This window comes from Labeo rohita, chromosome 4, assembly GCF_022985175.1.
Source record: "Labeo rohita strain BAU-BD-2019 chromosome 4, IGBB_LRoh.1.0, whole genome shotgun sequence".
Taxonomy (NCBI): domain Eukaryota; kingdom Metazoa; phylum Chordata; class Actinopteri; order Cypriniformes; family Cyprinidae; genus Labeo; species Labeo rohita.
The window spans coordinates 22,550,318-22,576,463 of record NC_066872.1 but is presented as its reverse complement, the minus strand read 5'-3'; the positions used below and the strand labels follow the sequence as shown (position 1 = coordinate 22,576,463).

At 38.4% G+C, this 26,146-nt stretch overlaps 1 protein-coding gene across 3 annotated transcripts in view; it reads left to right on the top strand.

Annotated features, from left to right (window-relative positions):
• Positions 1 to 26,146, top strand: part of LOC127164030 (protein phosphatase 1H) — a 97,243-nt gene that overhangs the window by 3,088 nt on the left and 68,009 nt on the right. For all 3 annotated transcript variants that reach the window (XM_051107669.1, XM_051107671.1, XM_051107670.1), the window contains exons 2-5: positions 5,287 to 5,452; positions 11,140 to 11,508; positions 12,893 to 13,005; positions 13,605 to 13,689. In XM_051107669.1, the coding sequence (XP_050963626.1) occupies positions 5,287 to 5,452; positions 11,140 to 11,508; positions 12,893 to 13,005; positions 13,605 to 13,689 (733 nt within the window). The remainder of the gene's footprint in view (positions 1 to 5,286; positions 5,453 to 11,139; positions 11,509 to 12,892; positions 13,006 to 13,604; positions 13,690 to 26,146) is intronic.

The window sequence follows — 26,146 nt, the reverse complement described above, 5'->3', positions numbered from 1 at the left end:
ATATCCTCTGCACGGACAATAATGAAATGATTTCCATTTTCTTCCCATAACATCGCACTGAAACACGGCAAATATACCCCAAAGAACTCACAACTTTTTATTACTGTAGTCTTTATAATGTTATGTATATGACAGTCCCAGTTATAGTTATTAATGTTGTGTGTTGCTGCTCAAGCTGCGCGCGCTGAAGCTGTAGAGCTGAATGTATACTGGTAAACTTAACGCTAGTGCTTTGCTAGCAGCTTATTTAACTGAAGGAAATGCATCCTATGAGATTAATTGGATATTTATACAACATAAACATATATTACAACTTATATATGTACAACGTGATGCAGTTACTGCGTGCTATATAGTCAGAATGTGTTGTGGACGCACTCTTGGCTCTTCCCATAACAACACACTGAAACACGGCACCTAAAAACAAAAAAATCACAACATTTTATTATAATAATGTTCTCATTAGAATGTTATATACACGGCATTCCTAATCATAGTTATTAATGTTGTGCGCAGCTGTTTGAGCTGTCTGCGCTAAGCTGAAGATCAGCGGAAAACTGAAGCAGTGTATTAACGCTCAGTAAACCAAAAGCATTATATATATGAGATCAATCAGATACACATAAAATAAACAGTATTACAAAGCACAATTGCACAAAAGGCTGCAAATGCAAAAGCGAACTTAACTGTCATGGAGGTGTAACTCCGTTGTGGGGACGCTCGACACATGAATAAAACACGGGTGCATAAAGATTCCACAACATTATTTACAGTAATGTTCACATGTTGTAATTAAGTGTATTGTGCTTTTCTAAGTGATTCCAATCATATTTCAAGCATTCCAAAACCATCATGGCGAACTGTGCGCATCTGTCGTGTCTCTTAAGGAAATAATACATTATTTATCGGCCTAATTTTCTTATTGGGCCGATACCGATAACAGAAAAAAATTAACATGAACAATGAACAGCAGTAACTAAGACTTACTAATAGATCAGTTGTGCTATGCAGAACCAAGTTCAAGTGGAAACATAACTGGAACTATTCCTTACTGTTCATAGGACAGTTCAATCTGACAGTGGAAAAGCAGCTTTAGTAAAATCAGTGTGATGTGTGATGATGTCATCAATCTTTTTTTAAAGAGATCTGTAGATTAACATCTGAGTTTGGTTCTTTCTATGCCCATGTGCCACCATTTGCCCAAGCCTAATAGTCGACAACTGAGTGCAAAATTGTGAGGTGGTTTTAAGCATGTTAAGGGCCACAATACCCCCAAAGATTTTGAAGAGAAAAAAGGAAAAATGCTAAGTATATATGGAATTTTTTTTTAAAATGTTACATTTAGAAAATATTTATTTAAGTGTGAAAAGATTTGCCTTTTTGTCAGCATTTACGATTTTGAAAATCTGTTCACAATTTAGCATCTTCAGTGTCTTGGCATAGTGTTCACCAAGTATTGAGAGAATCACATTAATCCACTTGAAGGAGTATTTGAAAGTTTGAAGAATTTGGTAACCTGACCAGTTTAGTCAAAAGGAGTGCTGCAGAGCCCCCTCCACACGTTCCTTAGGTTTTTTTCTATGCCTAAGTGCTGACAACTCAGATGTGTGTGCTAAATTTCATACAATTTTAAAATTAAGCTGCAAACATGCCAAAAGCGAAATGAAATGGTGCTTCTCGTTTGAAACTGCACATTACACAGACCTTTTATCAGCTCAGCTCAAAAGAAAAGAGCACAGTGTGAGCTACAGCAAATGTATTTACTACACTGATCAGCGCTGTGAGATCTAGTGATCACGTTTGAGTTCAGTGAAGAGTTCTCCAGTACAAATCACATAGGTATGCGATTTAAAATAGTTTAAGGCCAAATAAATCAGAGGTAGATCATTCTCAACAGCTGGTGCAGAAACAGTTTTTGTTAAGGAAAATAAATGTATCTGCATCCCAACTCAAGCTTCTGTGACTCTCAACTCAAGCTACCTGTAAAATGTGCATTTCTAAAACTTGTATTATATTAGTGTAATATGTGCACACATGCACGTACTATTTTTACATGTCGGAGCGAGGTACCCCTTTCGTGAATCACCACTTTATAGTAGAAGTCCACTTCCAGAACAAAGATTTACAGATAATTTACTCACCCCCTTGTCGTCCAAGATGTTCATGTCTTTCTTTCTTCAGTCGATAAGAAATTATGTTTCTTGAGGAAAACATTCCCGAATTTTTCTCCATATAGTGAACTTCAATGGTGCCCCCAAGTTTGAACTTCAAAAAATGCAGTTTAAATGCAGCTTCAAACTGCTCTAAACGATCCCAGCTGAGGAAGAAGGGTCTTATCTAGTGATAACGATCGGTCATTTTCGAAACAAATTGACAATTTATATACTTTTTAACCTCAAACACTCATCTTGTCTAAGTCTGCGTGAACCGTGTTCAAAACGGTTCAAAACATAATTTCTTGATCTTGATCATGAAATTGGCATGGGACTTTGCTTATATAGTCTGCATGTCTAGAATTTTGAACTGTGCACTATAACAATACTGTTCATGTTTATTTCTGAAATATACCGTAAAGTGATGACAGTGACACTGTTGTTATATTGGCACAGCACTTGCAAAATACTGGTAGGATAAGCAATCAGCATTTACATTCAACAGGTGTAAATCTTTTAAAAAAAATTAGGTTACAACACTTACCCTTAATTGTTGCTAGTCACTACTGAAAAAGTACTACTATCTAATAACAAGTATCTAATGAATACTGTAAGTGCTAGTACGTAATGGAATAAATACTAGTAGCTAAAAATTAAGTACCAGTAGCTTAAAAATACCTAGTAATGTTAAATTAAAAAGATTAAATTTTAAAATTACTTGCCATACTATGCAGCTGCGTATGTTGCGAATTAGGTGCACCTCAAGAGTATCACAAACTTGACTCTTTGTTCTGTACTGTGTTCTAAAGTTCAAGGCAGCAGTCCAAAACTGAATCTAATTACTTCTGTAAAGACCAGTTCAGGTTCGCTTAAGGAATGAACATAGTGATGTCAATGACTATTGTAAGACCACAGCCAGCAACCACCATTCTTTTGAATTCTGACATCACTGTATTTCTTTAACAGATACTGCCCTTTTTGAAGGTTTAAAAGGCATGTGCTTCCATTGCAAAATATTGCCAGTTAAGCTGCCTTACTGAGTGTATGACCATTTTATTATTATTTTCTCTTCATAGTTGACAAATAGGCATTAAAACACCATTTTTGAAGAAGAAATGTATATATTTTTGTAGTGTGATTTTTGAGAAAATATAAAGGGTCAATTCTTTCATAGTTTTACTGAACTGTACCATAAATGTGTCCTATGGTGTTACATAGCAAAATATCAAGGAAAAAAACTCTTAATATACAAATTACATGAGAGAGATATATCTTCATTGTTAGACACTTATTTTCATATAGTGTTATTTATTTAATAATAAATTATAATCATTTTTCCCCATGACTTGTTGGACAATTTCAAAGCAAACTTTAACAACAAGACTTTGCGGTTATCCATTCAAAACTGCTGAAAATTATACCATTTTAAGATAAGTGATATTTATTTCTCCCCTACTGCAATACTGTTTTGTTAAGACATTTTGAGATAAAACCAAATCTGTGATTCTTTTATGTGTGTCACACTATAGGACATTATGTCACACTAAAGGACAGAAATAGTAGTTACTAAAGTATTTCTATTTAATTTTGAACATGTCAAAGGAGAAAGAAAGTTTAATTTTGATACAAACAATATCAACATGTTTTTTAAACAAAAAGTAACTTTCATCAACAAAATCAGTCTCTTAGTCAATCAGTATGTTACTGAAGCTCTTTCCTCCTGCTGCCCACAGCTAAATATTATTGATATTCAAACTAGATTTGTCAGACCGTTTGGACTGTTTTTGTGTGTTTTTCCCCTGTGTTGCCCTTTTTTGCTTAATTTTTTTTTTTAAAAAAACTATATGCCTATTCTTTTTAATTCTATTTACTTTCTGCATTGTTGCCTTAGGATCTCCTCCCTTCTTGTTTATTCCCCTATTAATTTTCTGTCTACATTCCCGGGTCCTCTCTCTTCCACTAATTACTCTTCCTCAATTCTTTCTGTCTCAAAAACAAAGTATCACATTTTATACTTATTTTCATGACACTTTGTAACAGTATGTTTTCTGCAAAAGCATTATAAAATAGTTGAATGTAATTATTGCATTTAAGAACACTGAAAATGATAAATATAAAAAGAATAAAAAGGAATTAAACAAATCTTATGAAAATTGTAAATACAAAAAACAGTATTTCTAGGGAAAAAAAGCCTTTAATAAATTCATTCTTTATCCAATTTAATTATCCTTTATAAATTCATTAGACATGCTTTTGATTATTAAAATGTAATGAAACTATTAAAATAGAATCCAGAAAATTAATGGAAAACAGAGATTTATAAACAAAATTGAATTTTTGAAAAATAATAAAATGTATTTCATAGGGCCTTAAAAACATAATTTTTGTTAAACTTTTAATAAATTGCTGGTAAATTCTGCAAGTTTCATGGTTTCAATTAATTAGACATGCTTTTTGATACATTTTTTAAACTAAATTCAAATGGAATTTAGGGAAAAAAAACATATTTCATAGGGCCCTCTTTATTTAATTTGTGTCGTCTTATTATTAATAACAAAGATAAAGTAAAAAATGGCTATGACATGATAGAAATTGTTGTTGTGTAATAAAATTACTATATCATGAAATAAGATTTGGCTTTATCCTTAAAGCTAACTTACCAATATAGCAAAGATCTCTACACACCTGTAGGCTCGGTAGTTGTTCACCATAATCCTGTGTAGTGGCACTGACATGTGATTATTATTATTTTATTATTTTATTTTTTTTAAAGGTGGGATGAAATGCTTTGTTTTAATAGATAAAATAACTATTATCTCCATTTGGATAATCTGTTATTCAATTACTTTTCCTGTTGTTCTATGTTTTTTTTTTTTTTCATAGTATCGGTGCAGTAGTAGTATCATGGTATGTTATTCAGGTATCGTATCCAAGTCAACATTTTGGTATCGTGACAACACTAACATATAATATATATATATATATATATATATATATATATATATATATATAGTAGCGCACAGACTTTATAATTAATGGGAAACTTTATTTAATTGTCTGTTTTTATTACCCTTAAACATTAAAATGAAAATGATTTAGTGTCATGCTGTTTGTTTTGGTTTTTGTGTTTCAGGGTGATAAATGCAGGCAAGAGTGCTCTGAATGAGGACCAGGCATGCTGTGAGGTTGTACTGGTTAAGAAGAGACCTATAGGATCCTTGACACCCAGAAAGCTGGCTACAAGTAGAAGGAGGTCGTCTCTTCCCAATAGTGATGGCATGGGCACGTTCGAAAGTAATGTAAGTGCTTCTTCGCAGTACCATGGTTGGAAAAGCAACATGTAAATATTGGTGATTAATATTTGCTGTTGCTTTAAAATGCTTTAAAATTAATGGGCACATTAATACAGTGTCCAATTTTTTAATTCTTGAAGTAGCTATGCTAATGTCTTTTCCCCACATCTTGGCTAGCATTACGATATATGAATGTGCTTTCTTAGTACCTCTCACCATCTTCGCAAAAAAAAAAGAGCCAGCAGCCAACCAAGGATTTGCTAAGTAATCCACTATTTTCTAGAGGGGGGGTCAATTTCCACATGAGATTCAGAGCCAAATTACAGGGGTGTAAAATGACTTTAGAAAGATGGCAGCACCACTGTGTTATTTTTACACAGAAATTGGTAGGTCTATGTGTAAAATCTGTTACATTGTATGCCAATAGTGTATTTAAAATGGGAAAATGCATTTTTAAGTTTTTTGTATAACTGCATGGTTGAAAGAAATCCTTTGCCTCTGAGGGAAGTGTGGTTGCTCTCCTCACCCCTTGTATACACGTCAGTAAACCAAGATTTGCCTCACCTGGATTAGGTGTTAGAATTTCTTTTTCATTTTCTATTGTTATAGCATGTGAAGCATAGTCATAGATTAAGTAGTATCTACTGCTGAGAGGCATATTTTGTGGAATTACTGATAGTATTTCAAACTTTGAAACATTTACCCCAAGTTTCACAGACAAAGCTTAAGCCTAGTCCCAGACTAAAGTGTAAGTCTGAGCTGTTTTAACTGAAAGAAACTCTTCACTGACTGATCTTAAAATATATAAGTGCCTTTTTGTCTCAAGATGCGCATTTTTTATTTTTTATATTTTAAAATAAAAATTACTTAAATGTCCTAATTGAACTATGGCTTAATGCTGGCTTAGTCTAAACCCTGTCTGTGAAACCAGGCCATAAGCTCTCGAACCTTTACTAGCACCAATATCCACATCCATACACGTGATCACATTCCAATATAAGAAATTATTATAATGCAGTCATAGATAAATTATAGAACACACACTAGCATTCGAACTATAGGGTTATGGGGGAAAACTACACAAATGGCAAGCCTAAATTTACAAAAAAAAAAGGCTTATATCAAGATGTACTTACTTGACTCTTTATTATTTGCAGTTCATTAAGTCTCATCTGTAATCATCCAAACGTGGCGCTCCTTTGTTATCTTCTTGTTCGATCAGCAAAGTTCTCTCACACATCGTGATTACAGAAACATAGCAACTAGTGAGGCATCGAATAGAGTGGCTTTGTGACGTAGTATATTTGATGCATGCGCATTAGACAAAAAGTTCAGGTTAAATGTTATTTTAAGCTTACTATTTCTGTTCAAGTTGTTCTAACTCATTGTTAAGTTAAACTCATTCATGACTCATTCATCTAACTAAAAGTCAGTCTTTTTTTACAATGTAGTGTAGCCTAGTTTAATTCAAATAAAATGTATTTGAATGCAAATTAATTTTGTTTTGTACCATGTAAATGCATTTTTAAAAAACTGCACTTAAGTATGTTAAGAAATGTTGTAATTAAAGTGTATTTTCTGCAAGTGCACTTTTTAAAAAGTATACTTTTAAGATTTGAAGTATACAAAAAGTACACTTTTAATACAATTAGGCACACTTCTTTTTCACAAGAGTATCTACAGCCAAACGCCTTTTTGTATTATAATGTATGCAACAAAGAAGATGTACATCTGATGTTTCACTACTTAAATGTTCATTCAGTTTCAGCTAAAAATGTTTTTGTAAAACTTGTTCTAAATTAAGACAGAATGAATGTTTGACAAACTTGTTCAGACAACCCTACAGAGCTGTTTTACACTGGTGCTTCATTCATTTGATTTTTTTATATATATATTTTCTATAAGTATTGATGGATTAGCTTCATTTTGCACAAATTCTGATAATTATATTGTAATTCAATAAGACATAAGACAACAGTGGCCAATTTAGGCATGGGCAAAAAATGCACATTTTTATTACTCATTTGAATGTCACGTCATTGATATTATGTCACCTTAGTACAAGATGGGAGAAAGAGGCAGAGGTAGGTTGACCTCAGTCCCCTTAGGTATGTCCACTGGAAGGCCGAGGTACAGGAATTCAATCTGTAGCTGCATATCCATTACTCTTCAAATTGCGCAAACTGAAATTGCGAATTGAACATACGCCTAATTTCGAAAAAGGAATATTTTGCTAAACTGCAATGAAAACGGCTTTTTTGCATTTGCACATCACCTTGCAAAAGTAAAAGTCACATGATCATTCTTTAATGTACTGTAACCTCAAAAAAACACCTCATATGTGGCTGCTTACACAAGCATTGACCACACCAGTGTTTCCCAACCTTTTTTGTGCCTTTTTCTTTTTTCAGTAATTAAACAATGCATCTTCCGAGTTGGTACAGTCATGGCCATAAATATTGGCACCCTTGCAATTTTGTCAGAAAATGCAACCTTTCTCTTAGAAAATTGTTGCAGTTGCAAATATTTTGGTACTCACATGTTTACTTTCTTTTTTGTTTGCATTCGAACAACAAGAAAACAGGAGAAAAGTCAAATCTGATACAGTTCCACACAGAACCCAAAAAATGCACTGGACAAAATTATTGGCACACTTAACTTAATATTTGGTAGCACCCCCTTTGGAAAAAATAACTGAAATCAGTCGCTTCCTGTATCCATGAATGACCTCTCTACTGGAATTTTGGACCAATATTCTTTTGCAAACTGCTCCAGGTCATTCAGATTTGAAGGATGCCTTCTCCCAACTGCTGTTTGGAGATCTCTACACAGGGGTTCTATGGGATTCAGATCTGGACACGTTGCTGGCCATTTCAGAACTCTCCAGCGCTTTGTTTGTAATCATTTCAGTGTGTTGCGGGTCATTGTCGGGCTCATGGGGCCCATGACCTCTGGTGGATATGCAGCTTTTTGACAGTGGCCACTATGTTGCGCCCCACAATTTTTTGGTAATCATCAGATTTCATGATACCGTTCACACAGTCAAAGCATCCAGTGCCAGAAGCAGCAAAGCAACCCCAAAACATCTTTGAACCTCCACCATGTTTGACTGTAAGAACTGTGTTCTTTTCTTTAAAGGCCTCATTTCTTTTTCTGTAAACAGTGCAATGGTGTCCTTTACCAAAAATCTACTTTTGTCTCATCTGTCCACAGTACGTTCTCCCAGAAGGATTGTGGTCTTGTCACATAAGTTTTGGCAAACTCCAGTCTTGCTTTTTTATGCCTTTGTGTCAGCGGTGGTGTCTTCCTGGGTCTCCTATCATAGCGTCCCTTTTCATTCAGATGGCGATGGGTAGTGCGAACTGACACTACACTGTGTTGGCAGATTAGCTTGAATTTGTTGGGAAGTTAATTGGCGTTCTTTATCCACCATTCATACAATCCTTTGTATTTTTTCATTAATTTTGATCTTCTGTCCATGTCCAGGGAGGTTGGCTACATTGCCATGGGCTGTAAACCTCTTGATGACATTGTGGACAGTGGAAACAGGAACATTAAGATTTCTGGAGATGGACTTGCAGCCTTGAGATTGTCCATGCGTTTCCACAGTTTTTTCTCTCAAGTCCACAGACAACTATTTACACTTCCTTATTTTCTCCATGCTCAGTATGACACAACACAAAGGTTGAGTCAATTTTTTTCCATTTTAACTGGTTTGCAAGTGTGATTACTATATTGCCCACACCTGTTACCTGCCACAGGTGTGTCTAAATACAAATTACAGGAGCACTGCATGCTTGAAAAGCAATTATTTCTTACAATTTTGACAAGGTGCCAATAATTTTGTCCAGTCCATTTTTGAGTTCCATGTGAATTTTTATCAAGTTTGACTTTTCTTCTCTGTTTTTTGTGTTGTTCCAGTGCAAACAAAAACAATAAGCATGTGAATACCAAAACATTTGCAATTGAGAGAAGTGTTGCATTTTCTGATAGAATTGCAAGAGTGCCGATATTTTTGGCCATGACTGTATTTTGGCATTATATATGATCAGATACTTCATTTATCAAAAACATTTTCAGAAAATCATGCTCAAATGGAGCTAACGAGGGTTTTGACAAGCGAATGACAGAGGGTATGTGTTTTGTCCGTCATTAGAACGGCCACATCTGAGGCTGTAATTTAATCGAATCATGTTTTCATCAATTTACAGGTTATAAAGTTTATTGTAGCTATATAGGAGGTCAGGTTTTCTTGTTGTTTAATACATTTGGCCAAAATCTCATGATATTGAAGAGGAACCGCTATGCAAAGGATGTTTACAGCATACAAAGTATATTGGCTACAACTAGACGGCAAATGCTAAGACTCTTTGTTCTTCAAGCACACGAAAACATTAGCCTTTATAGACAGTGTTTCTTGAGTAAAGAAAACAAACATCAGTTCTTTATTTACCCTTGCATTGCGAAGAAGTAGACATCTGTCTTCAAACTACGTGTTGCAGCACTTTATTCTGGATGGAGGCGGGGTGGAGTTAGGAGGTTTGACTGACAATTTGAGGATCCAATGCCATTATGAGGTTTAGTCACAAGCTCTTTTGAATGCTTTTCATTGGTTAAATGTTTGTAAAACCCACAACAGACATAACAATGACCAATAACACTGATTTAGAATAATAATAATAATGAAATATAATAGAAATTAATTAAAGCTTGGATAACCCCTTACTTACACAGGACAACTCTGCAGCGCATTATGGCTCTGACACGGCCACCAGAGCTGATCGCAGCCACTCTAGTTAATGCTTGTGTTTATACCAGGCGTGCCGCGGCACATTTCAGAAGCATCCCAGAAGTGGCTCTCCACGCTTCTTCTGTAAAAAAATAGATGCCTACATCTCCTGCGATTAAAATTAATGGTGGTTGTGATTTACGTAAACCTTCCAACATCCAAAAAATTACACTTTAGTCGCATAACATCAGTTAATGGAAATGCCGTCTTTTCACAACTGTCTTCTTTAATGTCTTAATCATGGTCTTTTAACTTGGATGGTTTAGACATTTTTGTCTAGTCTGACATAAATAGCTAAGTATCTTCAACATAACACTGGAAACTAATCTCATATTTTCTAAATCTTTTTGCTAAGGGGAAGAACGTATAATGAAAACAGCATGTATAATGAAAATTTGCTTATTATTAGGATTGATATGTTTTGGAACTGATAAAATATCCTGATCATAAAAAAAATAATCAGAATATCTACTTGGCTAATAATTATGCACAAACTGTAATGTCAAGAGAAAAAAGTTCCTGCAGTGGAAAAGGGCTTATATGAAATGAATAATCCTGTCCTTGATTATGATTGACTAAGCCTTGATCACAGCTGTTGTAAAATACTCTATAAATGCACTTGTCACCCTATTACATCAATTAATTGTTATTATTAATGGTAGTTGTAGTAGTATTTGCTTTGTGTTTATTTATATTGAAACTTTGCAAAGTGTATAATGTATACATTTTATAAAACAAGTAAACCCCATGAAACTGGTTTATAGTGATTTTAGAACAGCAAAGGGGGTTTTATGCACCCACTCCACATAGAGCCTAACAATGTCCATTAGCTGTTCTAAAATATAAACCACAGCTTCTTCGGAAATTACTAAACAGCTGCTGTTTGCTGTGGTGTATTATGTAGGATTGTGTATGTCCACAAGACTCAGAAGGACTGGTCTTCCATTACTGGGCTCTGTTTGATGGTCATGCTGGCTCAGGAGCGGCAGTGGTGGCTTCCAGACTGCTACACCAACACATTGTGGAGCAGCTCCAAGGTGTTCTGGAGATCCTGACTAACTTGGCGTCTCTTCCCCCAACTGTACTGGGTGAAGAACCCAACCACCACCCATCCCCAGGCACACAACGGGCCCTCACCCGGGCTGCCTCTCTACGTGGTGCCACTGGTGCTCCTGGCTCCCCCTGCACCCCTCCAACACGGTTCTTTGTGGAGAAGAAGATCCAACATGAAAGCCTTGTGATTGGTGCTTTGGAGAATGCCTTCAAGGAAATGGTGAGGTCCAGTTCTGTGTTCTATTTCTTCCACAAACATGCTGGGTGTTGTTTGAGTTTGTTTTGAGTAACTTTTCAATAAAATAAAATGTATAACATTTAGTAAATATTTCAAATATATATTATCAAATATATAATAAATATTTAAAATATATATTGTATTGAAATTTGGATTTACTTTAATGCTTCACTTTTAAATCATATACTGTAATACTAATGTTTTACTAAAAGAATAAAGGGGCAAACAATACTTCCTTAAGACAGTTTGAATAAGAAAAGTATAAAAAAAAACGTGTGTAGTTAATGAAGGAGAGTTAATGAATTGCATGAGAAGAAGCAATGCCTCTGACTGGCTCATAACCCTGTCACTGTGAGACATGTAACCATGAGTCAAAGTGATAGAAATGGATGTACAACATATAAAATAAACATCTAACTCATGTGACTTTAAAAAAAAACCCTGAACTTTAAAGTACTTGAAAGCCTTTGTCTCTTACCAAATATTTGACAAACCATTGTCATTGTCTTCTATATTGCAAACAAAGGTAAAATAAGTCAGCCAAAAGTAAAATAAATAAATAAATAAAAAAGTAATAAAATTAAATATTAATAGGCCAATGGTACAAGAGAAATACCAATTTGTTGTTTTAAGTGTGAAAATATAGCAAAAGTAACAGAAATTCAGAACCATTGGACAAAGGCCCCCTGACATAATTAAGTCTTCACTTTAAGCTTTAGTTAGTGATAAGTGAGCTTTTTCTAGAAGTTAAGCAAGAGAATCATCAAGAAAACGTCTCAGAGCCAGCTAAAGCAATGAAAGGAGTGACACTTTATCTCACTATATAAATATATATCTATATTTCTCTGTTTTTATTAAGAATATGTTTAATACATTTAAATATTGCCATCTTTCTATGAATTATACAGTGATCATTAAGAAAATACATCTTTTATATTTAATGAGAGGGGGTGTACTCATTTATGCTGTGCACTCTATCTGTCTATCTATCTATCTATCTATCTATCTATCTATGGCTGTATGGCGTATTATTTCTAGCTAGAGTACTGAATGCACCTTAACCGTGGTAAAATCACTGTAAGGCTTATCTCACATGTCTTCCTGCTTATATAAAATATAGCAGCAAATGCAATATGGTAAAAGACAACATTGTTCAGTAATTTTTTTTTTCTTGCTAATAATGATCACAATAATATTAAAATTGTTCCACAACATATTATCTCTCATTGACTGTAGACTGTTTATTTTTGATGCATTAATATAGAATTTAGTTGATGTGTGGATATATTCGATTTTTTACAATAGTTTTGAAAAATAGTTTTCTTTATTTCAGTTCCATGTCTCTGTGCATCTGTTTTTGTTTCAGGATGCCCAAATTGAGAAGGAAAAAGCTATATACAATATCTCTGGTGGCTGTACAGTGCTTGTAGTGGTCTTCCTGCTGGGAAAGCTGTATGTTGCTAATGCTGGGGACAGCAGGTAAGATATATACAAGGACTGTCCGGAAAGTATCCAGCCATGTAATATGAAAAATATGACATGAGAGATCCAATTCAGCGAAAATGGCTGCAGCTATGAGCAACTGGTGATTGGCAGCTTCATCACAACAGTGCTCTCACCCATGCATAGCACCTTGTGCAGAGTTTTTGTTGAAGCATCAAATCACCTAGGTGACTCAGGCCCACTACAGCCCCGGCACCCTGTGACTTCTGGCTTTTTCCAAAACTAAAATCACCTTTGAAAGGGAAGAGATTTCAGACCATTGATGAGACAACGAAGCAGCTGATAGCAATTCCAACAAAGGATTTTGCAGAGTTTTGATCAGTGGAAGAGACGCTGAGAGAACTGTGTGAGGTCCCAAGGTGCCTACTTTGAAGGGGACTGAGGAGTTATTGTCCTATGTACAATGTATTTGGTATCTTCTTTGATAAATGTCTCTTTTTTTAATTGTCTCATTTTTTTTAAATATTACATGGCTGGATATTTTCCGAACAGACCTTATATGGATATACTTATGCACATACATATTTGATAATTTCCTTATATGTACAAATATGCATATGTGTGTGTTCCCTCAGAGCCATTATAATTAGAAATGGAGAGATAATTCCTGTGTCCACAGAGTTTACTCCTGAGTCAGAGCGACAAAGACTTCAGTTCCTTGTAAGTAGTAAGATCTTTTATTATTATATTATTATTATTATTATTATTGTTGTTGTTGTTTTTAATATATAATTTCACCTTGTTAACTTTAGTCAGTGTGTAATGTGCCTGTTGTAATCTGCAAGTTACGACACTCAAAGTTCAATGCAAAGGTAGAAATTGTCTTTTACAGAATTCGCTTTGTAAGGTCTACAACAAGCAGCTGGTAGGGACTACAATGAGCTACTTCCTGGGTTAGTGACATCACAAACCCTAAAATTTACATAAACCCTGCCCCCCCGGGAACACACAACAGAAGGGGTGAGGCCATTTTATGTTGTAGCCAGGATGTAAACAAAAGGCAACACTGTTTGGCTCTGCTAGCCATTTTGCAAAATGCTAATTAATACTTATGCCTACGAACATCTACAAAGTTCTATCTCATTCTACCAAAACAAAACTAACAGTGCTATATAGTCAGTAGTGATTACTGTAGATCCCAGTCTGTAATCAAATAATCACTTTCAAGACTGTAGTAAAATTTAGTACTAAAGGTTTAGTAAGGATAAAACCATATAAGATAACATAAACAGCAGTAGCATTTACAAATAACAGCGTATCTATAAAGACAACAACAGCAAAAAAAAAACGAAACATACCATTCTGAAATGTCCTGTAAGAATCATACTTTCATAGGTTCTGCTCAATCCTCTGTAATAATATTCTCTGGGTCTGACCTGGGTTTAGATTGATAAGGCAATATGGACACCATTGTTTACAATACACCAGGAGCGCATGCAACTACCTGTTATGGTAAGAAGCATGACGTCTCCAGACAACATGCCTAGGTGGTTAGCGAATCACAACACACTGGGCGGTCTGAGCCCACAACTAACAGTCTGAGCCCATTGTGAATTTCTGAGGGAGTAATCAGGCAGTCAACAGACCATTTTATGAGAAAGGAAAAGCAGTGTAGAATAAAGGTAAAATATGTGAAAAATATTGTTTATTTATTATTATTATTTTTTTTATTTTAACAAAGCATGAACATGTTATAGTGCAACCCATAAACACTTCTTTATGCCTTTTAAATATTTAAAAAGATATTATAAAGCCATGTTTATTTAAATATTTAAAAGATTTTATATATATATTAAAGCCACTGACCTTTTAAAGGTTTTAACTAAAACTAAGGGGGGGAAAGTTTAACTCCTAATCTGGCCCACTCTAAACTATGCATAGTGTGTAGTGTATAGCGCAGCCAGGCAAAAAAACTTTCATGCTTTCAGTTCAAATGAGTTCAAACTTATAGGGAATTTTGACAGAATCAGTGTTTTATGATCTACTGAATTGTCCAGGGATTAATTGACCATAGCTATCAATTCTGGAAGGGATATTACAAGGTTGGCATTTAAAGAAAAGTTCAAGGAAACTTTAACTTCTGAGCACAAAGCACAAGACATTTCTGTTCAAATACAGATTAGAAGGCTTTACTAAGCTATAGAATGTCCAAAGCATATCTCCTTTATCTTAAAAGCCATAGTATACTTCGTGCATTTGACGGTCCACGTGATGTAGATTTCTTCGTCAGGAGGGTCCTTAATTTTTAAATTTTCAGACGAAAATTGTCTTTGTACTTTGTAAAAATGTTTTTGTACTTGTTTAAACTAAAGTTGTGGGTATCTCTTAATCACTTCATAATCGTTTGTCCATGCAATTGTATGTTGTTTTTTCCATCTTCAGTAGTTTGTTTTTGTAAGAAATAGGGTTGTCAGAGAAATGGGGTCATCGTCCAGCATCTCACTCTTGTCTGTGACCACTGAGTGAGAAAGGGAAAGCCCGTTTTTCAACTCATCGACCAGGTCAAACTAAGAACCCCACAAACTAATTTTTCTCCGTGCCTCAGCAGCAACGGGTTCTGAGCCACGGGGAGCCATTGGCTGTCCCCCTTTCCTTGAAAAGAGGGATAAACGAGAGCGGAGCTTTTTCATAGAAAACAGTTCGCAGTGTACGCAAACCACCTCTTTAAAGACCTCACACGCATGCTCCTTGCCCAGACAAAAGACACAAAGATCAGGTGTGTCATCAGGTGTCAGATAATGCAGACACGGCTCCACTTTTTAAACGCCTTACTAGTGCTTGCCATGGTAGAAGGAAAGAACAGCTTTCTTACCGGATCCAGGTTTAAATGAAACAGTCACTTGAAGATGAAGAAGAGGATGACGCGTTCTCTCTGCGCCTTTTCATACTGTGGTCGCACTGGTAGTGACATCATAGGCTGTTGTCGGCCAATGTTATTCTCGTGTTTAGATGTATGCTTCAGACACCGGTCACGCAGAAGGCGTTTTCCATGGCAACTGCTAGAGGACACAATTTGAAGTTCCCTTGGAGGGGAACTGAACTTTTTACTGCTTACAAATTACTTTTGACTTGAAATGACTGATGTTTACCGGTGACCCTTTTTTATATCAAAATCAACTGGTCAGCAGTAACTGCAATTAATGTAAACTGGAGGGATTTGTTCAGCTGAATTATCTGGAAGATTGGTGAGATATCGTTGCCTTGTAGAGCCTCTTACTGTATTATCAACACAAGGATTTTTTATTAAAAGGGGGAGGGGGGGTTGATTAACAAAAGATAAACAAGGATAATCAGCAAGTGGGGAAATCGTAGCTAAAGGGGTTAGAGAGTTGGACTTGTAACCCGAAGGTTGTGGGTTTGAGTCTCAGGTCCAGCAGGGATTATTGTGGGGGGAGTGAAAAATCAGCGCTCTGTTCCACCATGACTAAGATGAGACTCTAGAGCAAGGCACCGAACCCCCAACTGCTCCCTGGGCACCGCAGCAATATGGCTCTGGGTGTGTGTTCACTACTGTGTGTGTGCTATGGGTTAAATGCAGAGCACAAATTCTGAGTGTGTGTCACCATACTTGGCCACATGTCACATCCTTTCAATATGAAATAAATGAAGTGCATATCATGCAATTGATTAAGCTGGGTGTTTCTATGGCAGAGTTATGTTATCTTATGGGAAGATAAATTGATGCTTAATCAACAAGGTGAGGAACCTTATTATGCATCAGACAAATAAACAAAATTGTATTTGTTATTAACTGACATCAGCTATATATATAGCTATATAACATCTTTTGTAAATTTATATATTGATAATATACAACAGTATGGAAAGAGGTTTGGAAAAGTGCTACTTACAGTGGGTACGGAAAGTATTCAGACCCCCTTAAATTTTTCGCTCTTTGTTATATTGCAGCCATTTGCTAAAATCATTTGAGTTCATTTTTTTTCCTCAGTAATGTACACACAGCACCCCATATTGACAGAAAAACACAGAATTGTTGACATTTTTGCAGATTTATTAAAAAAGAAAAACTGAAATATCACATGGTCCTAAGTATTCAGACCCTTTGCTGTGACACTCATATACTGAACTCAGATGCTGTCCATTTCTTCTGATCATCCTTGAGATGGTTCTACACCTTCATTTGAGTCCAGCTGTGTTTGATTATACTGACTGGACTTGATTAGGAAAGCCACACACCTGTCTATATAAGACCTTACAGCTCACAGTGCATGTCAGAGCAAATGAGAATCATGAGGTCAAAGGAACTGCCTGAAGAGCTCAGAGACAGAATTGTGACAAGGCACAGATCTGGCCAAGGTTACAAAAACATTTCTGCTGCACTTAAGGTTCCTAAGAGCACAGTGGCCTCCATAATCCTTAAATGGAAGACGTTTGGGACGACCAGAACCCTTCCTAGAGCTGGCCGTCCGGCCAAACTGAGCTATCGGGGAGAAGAGCCTTGGTGAGAGAGGTAAAGAAGAACCCAAAGATCACTGTGGCTGAGCTCCAGAGATGCAATCGGGAGATGGGAGAAAGTTGTAGAAAGTCAACCATCACTGCAGCCCTCCACCATTCGGGGCTTTATGGCAGAGTGGCCCAACGGAAGCCTCTCCTCAGTGCAAGACACATGAAAGCCCACCTGAAGGACTCCAAGATGGTGAGAAATAAGATTCTCTGGTCTGATGAGACCAAGATAGAACTTTTTGGCCTTAATTCTAAGCGGTATGTGTGGAGAAAACCAGGCACTGCTCATCACCTGTCCAATACAGTCCCAACAGTGAAGCATGGTGGTGGCAGCATCATGCTGTGGGGGTGTTTTTCAGCTGCAGGGACAGGACGACTGGTTGCAATCGAGGGAAAGATGAACACGGCCAAGTACAGGGATATCCTGGACGAAAACCTTCTCCAGACTGCTCAGGACCTCAGACTGTACCAAAGGTTTACCTTCCAACAAGACAATGACCCTAAGCACACAGCTAAAATAACGAAGGAGTGGCTTCACAACAACTCCGTGACTGTTCTTGAATGGCCCAGCCAGAGCCCTGACTTAAACCCAATTGAGCATCTCTGGAGAGACCTAAAAATGGCTGTCCACCAACGTTTACCATCCAACCTGACAGAACTGGAGAGGATCTGCAAGGAGGAATGGCAGAGGATCCTCAAATCCAGGTGTGAAAAACTTGTTGCATCTTTCCCAAAAAGACTCATGGCTGTATTAGATCAAAAGGGTGCTTCTACTAAATACTGAGCAAAGCGTCTGAATACTTAGGACCATGTGATATTTCAGTTTTTCTTTTTTAATAAATCTGCAAAAATGTCAACAATTCTGTGTTTTTCTGTCAATATGGGGTGCTGTGTGTACATTAATGAGGAAAAAAAATGAACTTAATTGATTTTAGCAAATGGCTGCAATATAACAAAGAGTGAAAAATTTAAGGGGGTCTGAATACTTTCCGTACCCACTGTATGTTCCCTGATGTTGAGTGAGCAGTCCAGTGTCTATGACTTGTCACTGTATCAGCTTCACAGGTCAGAGACTCTAGAGTGTTTGTTAAAAGGGTACCTTTATCCCTTTCTGATGAGGAGAAGTTTGCAGAGCACATCTTCATTCTAGTACTGTGACTGTCTGCTGGCATCAGATTGGTCACACACAGTGTGGCCCACCCTCCTTTCCTCCTGTGGAACTTATTTGCGTAGTTCAAACACACCATTAGAAAAGTTCTATTAATGCATTATTAAATTACCAAACCACCATAGCTGTCACTGAGGGTACTTATTTCTCTGAATAAATATGAAATGGATGTGTTGTAGTTTGCATCATTTTTAAAGGGATCGTTCACCCAAAAATAAAAACTAGTTGTTAATTTACTCAGTCTCAGGCCATCTAGGATGATTTTCTTCAGTAGTTCTAAAGATTTTTAGATGAAGCCATGGCCCTTGGTGATTCATAAAATGCAAGTCAGTGGCTAGTGGTTTTTGAGAATAAAAAAAGCATGTCAAGGAATAGAAAATGAATAACCTATGGCTCTGCTCCTTATGAAGTGAAACAAAGAAGAAACTGAACATCATTTACAAAATTATTACCTATAATTCATAGCCTTAGGCACTGGTTTGGGGTAATATCAGATTTTATGAATGATTCATTCTTTTGATCCTGTTCCTTTTGATAAACTGGACAGTTAATCCACCAAGAAAGATCCAGTCAAAATGTAGCAAACCTATGTCCACTATTGTGGTCAGAGAGCAACCCCTACAATAAAACATGGCCCTGGAATGTGCTGTTCACCACACTTTCAGAGGTAGGTGTAGTTAATTTATTCTGGTTTGCTAGTTTATTTCTACTTTTTTATACTTTCATAATAGTTTGAAGAATGAGTTAGTAATGCATCACAGTCAAACATGTGGACCATAGATATGTAACAATCATTGTGATATGTAATATATAAATCTTACTAGCATCATTAGAAATGATCTGATTCAATTTGATATTTAAAATTTACAGTTACATTTAGACATTTTGTAGACGCTTTTATCCAAAGCGACTTACAAATGTGGACAATGGAAACAGTCAAAATCAACAAAAGAGCTATTATATGTAAATGCTATGACAAGTCTCAGTTAGCTTAACACAGTACACGTAGCAAGGTTTTTTAATTTATATAATAAATAAAAACAAAACAGAATAGAAAAAGAATAGAGCAAGCTATGGTGTTAGAGTTTTCTTTTTGTTAATTGTATAATAAATGAAAAGAAAACAGATAAAGGTAGAATATATAAAGAAGAGAGAAGCTAGTTGTCAGGCATTCACCACAGCCACCCTCACCTGCCACGTCACCCAGAGCACTGCCTACACGCTCATCGTCACCTGAGTTCTAATCACTTGCACCTGACCGCAATCAGCCACACTCTTTATAAGGAACATTCTAGTATTCTTCTCTTGTCGGGTCTACCGTTCGCACCCTGTGATGATTTCATCTTGACCTGATGCATACTCTCTCCGTCGAACTTTCCAGTGCTCTCTGAATCATACGTGGCTCATTATCTGGACTGTCATCTGCACCTTTGCACAAGGACTGTCAGCTAAGCATTTCTTTACCATTTATCTCAAACGCTGTCAGCTCTATCATCTGTTCAATAAACAACCCCATAATTAACTCCTATGAACAGTTTACCAGTCATTTCTCCGCAGTGTTTAGCACAGCGACTGGCACACTTACCACTTCAGATCAACTTTTCCGACTACAACAAGGTACTTCCTCGGTCAACGCGTACACGCTCCGCTTGCTGGGAGCACACCAGCAGGGACTCAACCCGGAAATTTGCGTCGCTATGGCTCTATACGATAACAGCATTGGATTGGAGTCCTTCCTTCAACGTGTTACGAGAGTTTCTCAGCGGCTAGCCGCCTGCCAGCCACCGGTAACCACTCCTCAGTCTGTCTCGGTGGCTGCTAGCTTCCTAGTACCAGAACCCATGCAAGTGGATTTCACACGGCTCTCACGCACAGAACGAAATCGCCGCATCACTCTTGGTTTATGTTTACATTGTGGAGAACAAGGACATCTCCTCCGCACCTGCCCCATCAGACCCCCACGTGTGGTGGTGAGTACTAGTGGAGTTGAAACTACAAGTCTTACATTATTACCCGTTACTTTGCATACTCCTGATTGCTCTCTCTCTGTATCCGCTCTGGTTGACTCAGGCTCCTCCGGCAACTTCATCTCCCAGTAATGTTTAAAACAACTCCAACTCCCACGTCATCACCATCATCAGGTTTATACTGTAACAACTATCCAAGGAAAACCACTCTGGCATGGGAAAGTACGTCACTCTTCTCCTTGCATCACTCTGCAAGTCGGATTATTTCATCAAGAGGACATAAAATTTCTGGTACTGGAGGATTCCACCGTAAGCATCATCCTGGGACGCCCCTGGCTGCGTCTACATCGTCCGGAACTCCGCTGGGACCCATGTGACATCACACGCTGGAGTCAAATGTGTCATACCCAATGTCTGTCTAAAGTACCTCATCCTCACACTGTTCCAGCTCTTGTCGCATCCACGCAGGTTGAGAGCCCTCACAGAGAGCCTTCACACCCGAGATCCCAGCGGAGTACATGGCGTTCCAGGATATTTAGTAAGCAAGCAGCCACCCATCTACCACCTCATCGGCCATGGGACTACGCTATTGACTTGATGCCTGGAGCTCAACTACCCAAGGGAAGGGTTTATCCTCTGTCCATCCCGGAGCGCCAGGTGATGGAGGAATACATTGCAGAGGCTCTCCATCAGGGATTCATTAAACCATCAACCTCACCGGCCGCTTCGAGCTTCTTCTTCATGGGTAAGAAGGATGGAGGTCTCCGTCCATGCATTGATTACCGGCAACTTAACTCACAGATCATTCAACAGCCCTGTCCGCTCCCCTTGGTTCCGGCTGCCCTCGAAGAGCTTCGTGGAGCCCAGGTCTTCACGAAGCTGGACCTGCGGAGTGCGTACAACCTCGTTCGTATTCGTGCGGGAGACGAATGGAAGACCGCCTTTGTAACACCTACGGGGCACTACGAATACCAGGTCATGAATACCAGTGTAGCGAATTTAGCTCAAAGGGAAATGTATATAAATAATTACAATTAATTATGATTAATTACAATTACTTATATCAGCTGCCAGTACCCAGCAAGCAATAGTCGTCATTTCAACGTCTAGTTTAACTATAGACCCGATATAGTCCGGCTATTTGTAACCCACTTCTAGACCAAATAATCTTGAATTTAGTTACATGTCATTTTTTGGCAAAATACTTGTGAGATATATGATATTTCATCATGTAATCAAAGTCAACAGCGTTTACAAGGTGTTTGGTTTTATTTCTATATTTCTATATATTTCTATATATATATATTTATAGTCTATTCTAGGGCTATGTTTAGACGTCTATTAAATTTTCACTGACAGCCCAATGACAACCTTATTTTAGCCTAGACGTCTAGGCTGTGTTTCAACGGCTAATAAACGTTTTTAGACCAAAAATTGCTTGCTGGGTAGTAACTGTAGCAGAATCAATTTTCCATCAACTAATCTGTTCGCTCAGCGAACATTCAGTATAATCCTTATATCAACTCTAAGAAATGATATTTTCTTGGCCACAGAAAATAACTTTCTTAAAGTACCATTGCATTAGAGCAAGTAGCTCGAATCGGAATCGTAAAGGGACATTAATTTGCAAGGCAGAATCAGAATCAAAACTCATGTAATTTGTGCACAATAGTTTATTAACGAAGGACTAACACATAACTAATCTAAACAAATAAACATGAAATCACTCATACATGGGGGAATGGTCAGTGAGAAGCAGTTAGAGAGAGACAAGGAAATGAAGCTATGAAAAGAGTCAGTTAACCACCTGCTGTGAAACCATCAGTGCTGTCTACAGCTTATACTAAACCTCTGTATGTTTAGTTAAGTGTACGATACTTGCATTGCCTTGGTCGTCGAACAAGTGTCCAAATGCTGTCTCTGAAAGTCTTGATGGTTTGGAGCAGTGGTGGTTTTGGAATTGCAATCACGTTCTTCCGGGTCTGAAGAGTGATGAATTCCAAAGATGTCCTGACTCGTTGGTGACTGGGAGTTTCTTCCCATGTGAAAAGTGAAGAAGAACCAAGAGCTGAGAGGGACCCAGCTGAAGTCCTGTGATCTTTGGGGAATGGAAAGACAAGGCCGCAAGGCCTGGCGCACGCTTAGGGAAGTCCTGAAGAGTTCTAGCTCATCTTCTTAGGTTCTCCAAGAACCACCGACTGGCTGAGGCGAGTCATGAAGATGAATTCCAGGGTTGAGTGGAACTGTCTGGCTCTTTGTGGTCGAGAGCCACAGCTCTGTATGTTGGGCCTGTCGGGCCCGCCGGGCACGCCCTGTGCCGGCTCAGGCTCCCCGTGGGTTCCTCCACACGGGCAGCAATCAGAAGATGTTGCAGACGAAGGAGAAAGTGAAGAGAAGAGGGGTCGATGCCTTTAAACTCTCTGGAGGCTGTGCCTCCAGGAGGTACATGAACCAATGGTAACTTTCACCTTTGGAGGGAAAGTTTACGACTGTGAACTTGTCTGTGAGCATGGTATTTTGCATATATAATTCGATTGGGTGTTGATGCAAAAACTACTAAGGTTTCTTAAAACACTCACATGTTGCAAAGGTATCAACATCTAATTTACACCATCTTTTAGATCATTAAAATACGAACTCAAAGAGTCCAAGCATGACATAGGTGGGTTATACTACTAGTCATCTATCATAATACATGCATAAAACAGTAGAAAGACAAATACAAATACAACAGACAAAATTAAAATACAATGCAGTAATACTGTACACAATGACCTGGGCTATGTGTGATAGGAAGGTCAAAGAAAGGTTTGTCTGTGAATGAGTAGGAAAGAGTCCATTTCTATAGGCATTGTGTCTTTCCTATAGAGAAATGTAGTGTGCTCCGTTTGCATTCCTTGAGGCCATAAAACCTGTGATATCAGATCGTTGTCCTGGCAACTGAGCCCTTTTGGGGTGTTAGTTGCTTTGGAGGGTTGTCTCCAGAGTTCCAGCATGTAGCTAGCCTGTTGTGTTTAAAGACTATTTGTTAAATGTAACAATTAATGTATGTCTGATTGGTCCAGACGCTACATATCTTCCCCCCCTTTCGAACGTTGTTGTCTGTCCAACAGACAACAGCGAGCGATGTCCGAGGTGCAGAACAATCAGACACGCACCTGTCACTCATGGCTGGCAGAGAGCGGTGGCTCTCTGGCTGTTGGTGCCACTAGGAGTGGTTGGGGTGCTGTCAGGTGGTGTGCTGTGATGGTGTAGGCAGTAGCAAGGTGGAGGTCCTTGAGCTTGTGCTGCAGGTGTCATGGCAGTGTCACCTGTCGTCCTGGGGTGATTTGGCCTGGGTCAAAGGGTTGCTTTAGGTGTTGTTTGGAACAACTGGTTGAACTCTCACTTGTGAGAGAGCAGGTGATTCCGAGGGTCGCAGGGAATTGTAATGGAGATGGTAGTGTGAAAAGAGTTTCAGTAGAAGGGCCCGGCATTGTGACAATGCTGGGTGCCTTCTGGTGCCTGCTTTGAATTCTGGGTTGTGCAGTCCAGAATCAGTGGGTTCTTACTGACACCTTTGGTGGAGGCCTTGTGCTTGTTAAAGGCCTTCTGTGTCAGGTCACACAGTTGTTGAATAGGCATTGAGTGAGGGCAGGCTAGGATGCCTAAATGGTGACTCACCATAGGATGCAGGTTTTGGAGGAAGAGGCTCTTGAAGCTGGTGTCCTCCTCCATCCCGGGTTCATTGCGAGCTCCGAAGTAAGCTCGTCGAAGTCTGTGGTAGTAAACATGTGGAGTTTCATACCGGCCCTGTTTGGTGTCTAGTGCAGCGATCAGTCCGTGTTCAGACTCTGGGTCTGAGAATTCCTTAATGATGGCTTGTCTTAGCTGCTGGTAGTCCGATTGGATGTGTCCTGGCTGTCGAGCCAGGAAGCGTCGTACCTCTGGGCTAGAGGTGATCCAGAGCAGATAAAGTCTATCTTGGTAGTTCACACATTTCCAAGACTGAAGGAAAAATTCAGTGTCTCTCATGTAGGCATGGACGTCATGGTCACCATGGTCAAGTTCTGGTGTGAATGCAGGGATGTTTCTGGCCATTTGATTGAGTTCTTTGAGTGTCACCTCATGTATCACTTCAGAGTTCGTCTGAATGAATTCTGTTCCTTCTGCAGCTGCAGAGGTTTCCTGGAAACTGACTTGTGAAGTGTTAAGCAGAAGGTCTTGGCTCCCCCCTTTGTATCTGTGTACAGGGGCATGGGGGTTTGCACTGCTGGCTGTGTGACGTGCAGCAGGGGGTCTTTTACTTGAGTCCATGCATAGTCGGTAAGACTGTTTCAGTTCTCTCTGAACCATGTCAAGCTCCTCTTTAATCTTGCCGAATTGCTGAGTCAGGGTTTGGACTTCAGCTCTGGCTGCATGCAGATGGCCTTCTAAGGCCTTAAAGTGCCCCTATTATGCCTTTTCAAATATGTCCTTTCATGCAGTGTGTCATGTAGCTGTATGTGAACATAAAATATCTGCAAAGTTGTGAAGCCGACAGTGCACGATAAATAAAGTTATTGTCTATCAAAAAAGAGTCGACTCACATTTGCCTAAACGAGTCGTTAGGATTTCGAATCTTTTTCTGTTACGGCCACACGTCATGAAGTAACACATTTGCATAATGTCCACCCACGTTCTACGTTGCGAACAACTTGCTCGCCCATACATGTCCATGTGGTTTAGGTCACATGGAAATTTACACGTACATTATACGGAAGACGCTGTATCATACGCTGTGAGTAAAACTGTTTTATATTCACTTCCAAAAGATGATGAATCTACAGAGATTGTATTTTCTGGTGATCTTTCATAATACGTAGTTGTGTATGTTATGTTGTTCAACAACCCTGCACATGTCATGCTAACCGGCTAAATCACGCTTCTGTAGTTCAGCTGTGGGTCCACTGTAGTCTGACAATTTGTGATTGATGCAGCTTGACTGTCTGTCTGTCTCATTAGTTGAAGTAATGATAAAGGATGGCGCACGAAGCTGCTTTTACACCGAATGCGGAAAGCGCTGTGCTATAAAACCCCATTCGTTTCAATGCCTTCCGCCCTGCGGGGGTTGTTCGGTCTCGACCAAAGCGGACGCGCAGTGGAGCGCGCACGCCGCGGACAAAGTTCAAATAAGTTGTTCAAATGAACTTTTGCCTCTGTGCTCTGAAGGGCTGCACTGAACCCAGCGACAGCGCAGCGCTTTCCGTGTTCGGTGTGAAAGCCGCTTAATGCATCATACAATGTTGAAGTTTACAACATTCGATTACATAAGCAAATTGCGAGCACTTTCCAAGGTAGACCGTGCTAACTTGACGATCAGCCACTTCAGCCGTTTCATCGTCAGGCTCGATGCCATCTTTTCTATGTATTGATAAGTATCAGTGCTGTCATTCAGTTATGGCAATGGGTGTTTCGTTTTCCGATACGCTGTACGCGGTAAACCAATCATAAAGGACTGTGCCATCTGACCAATCACAGCAGTGAGGGCACACGGAAA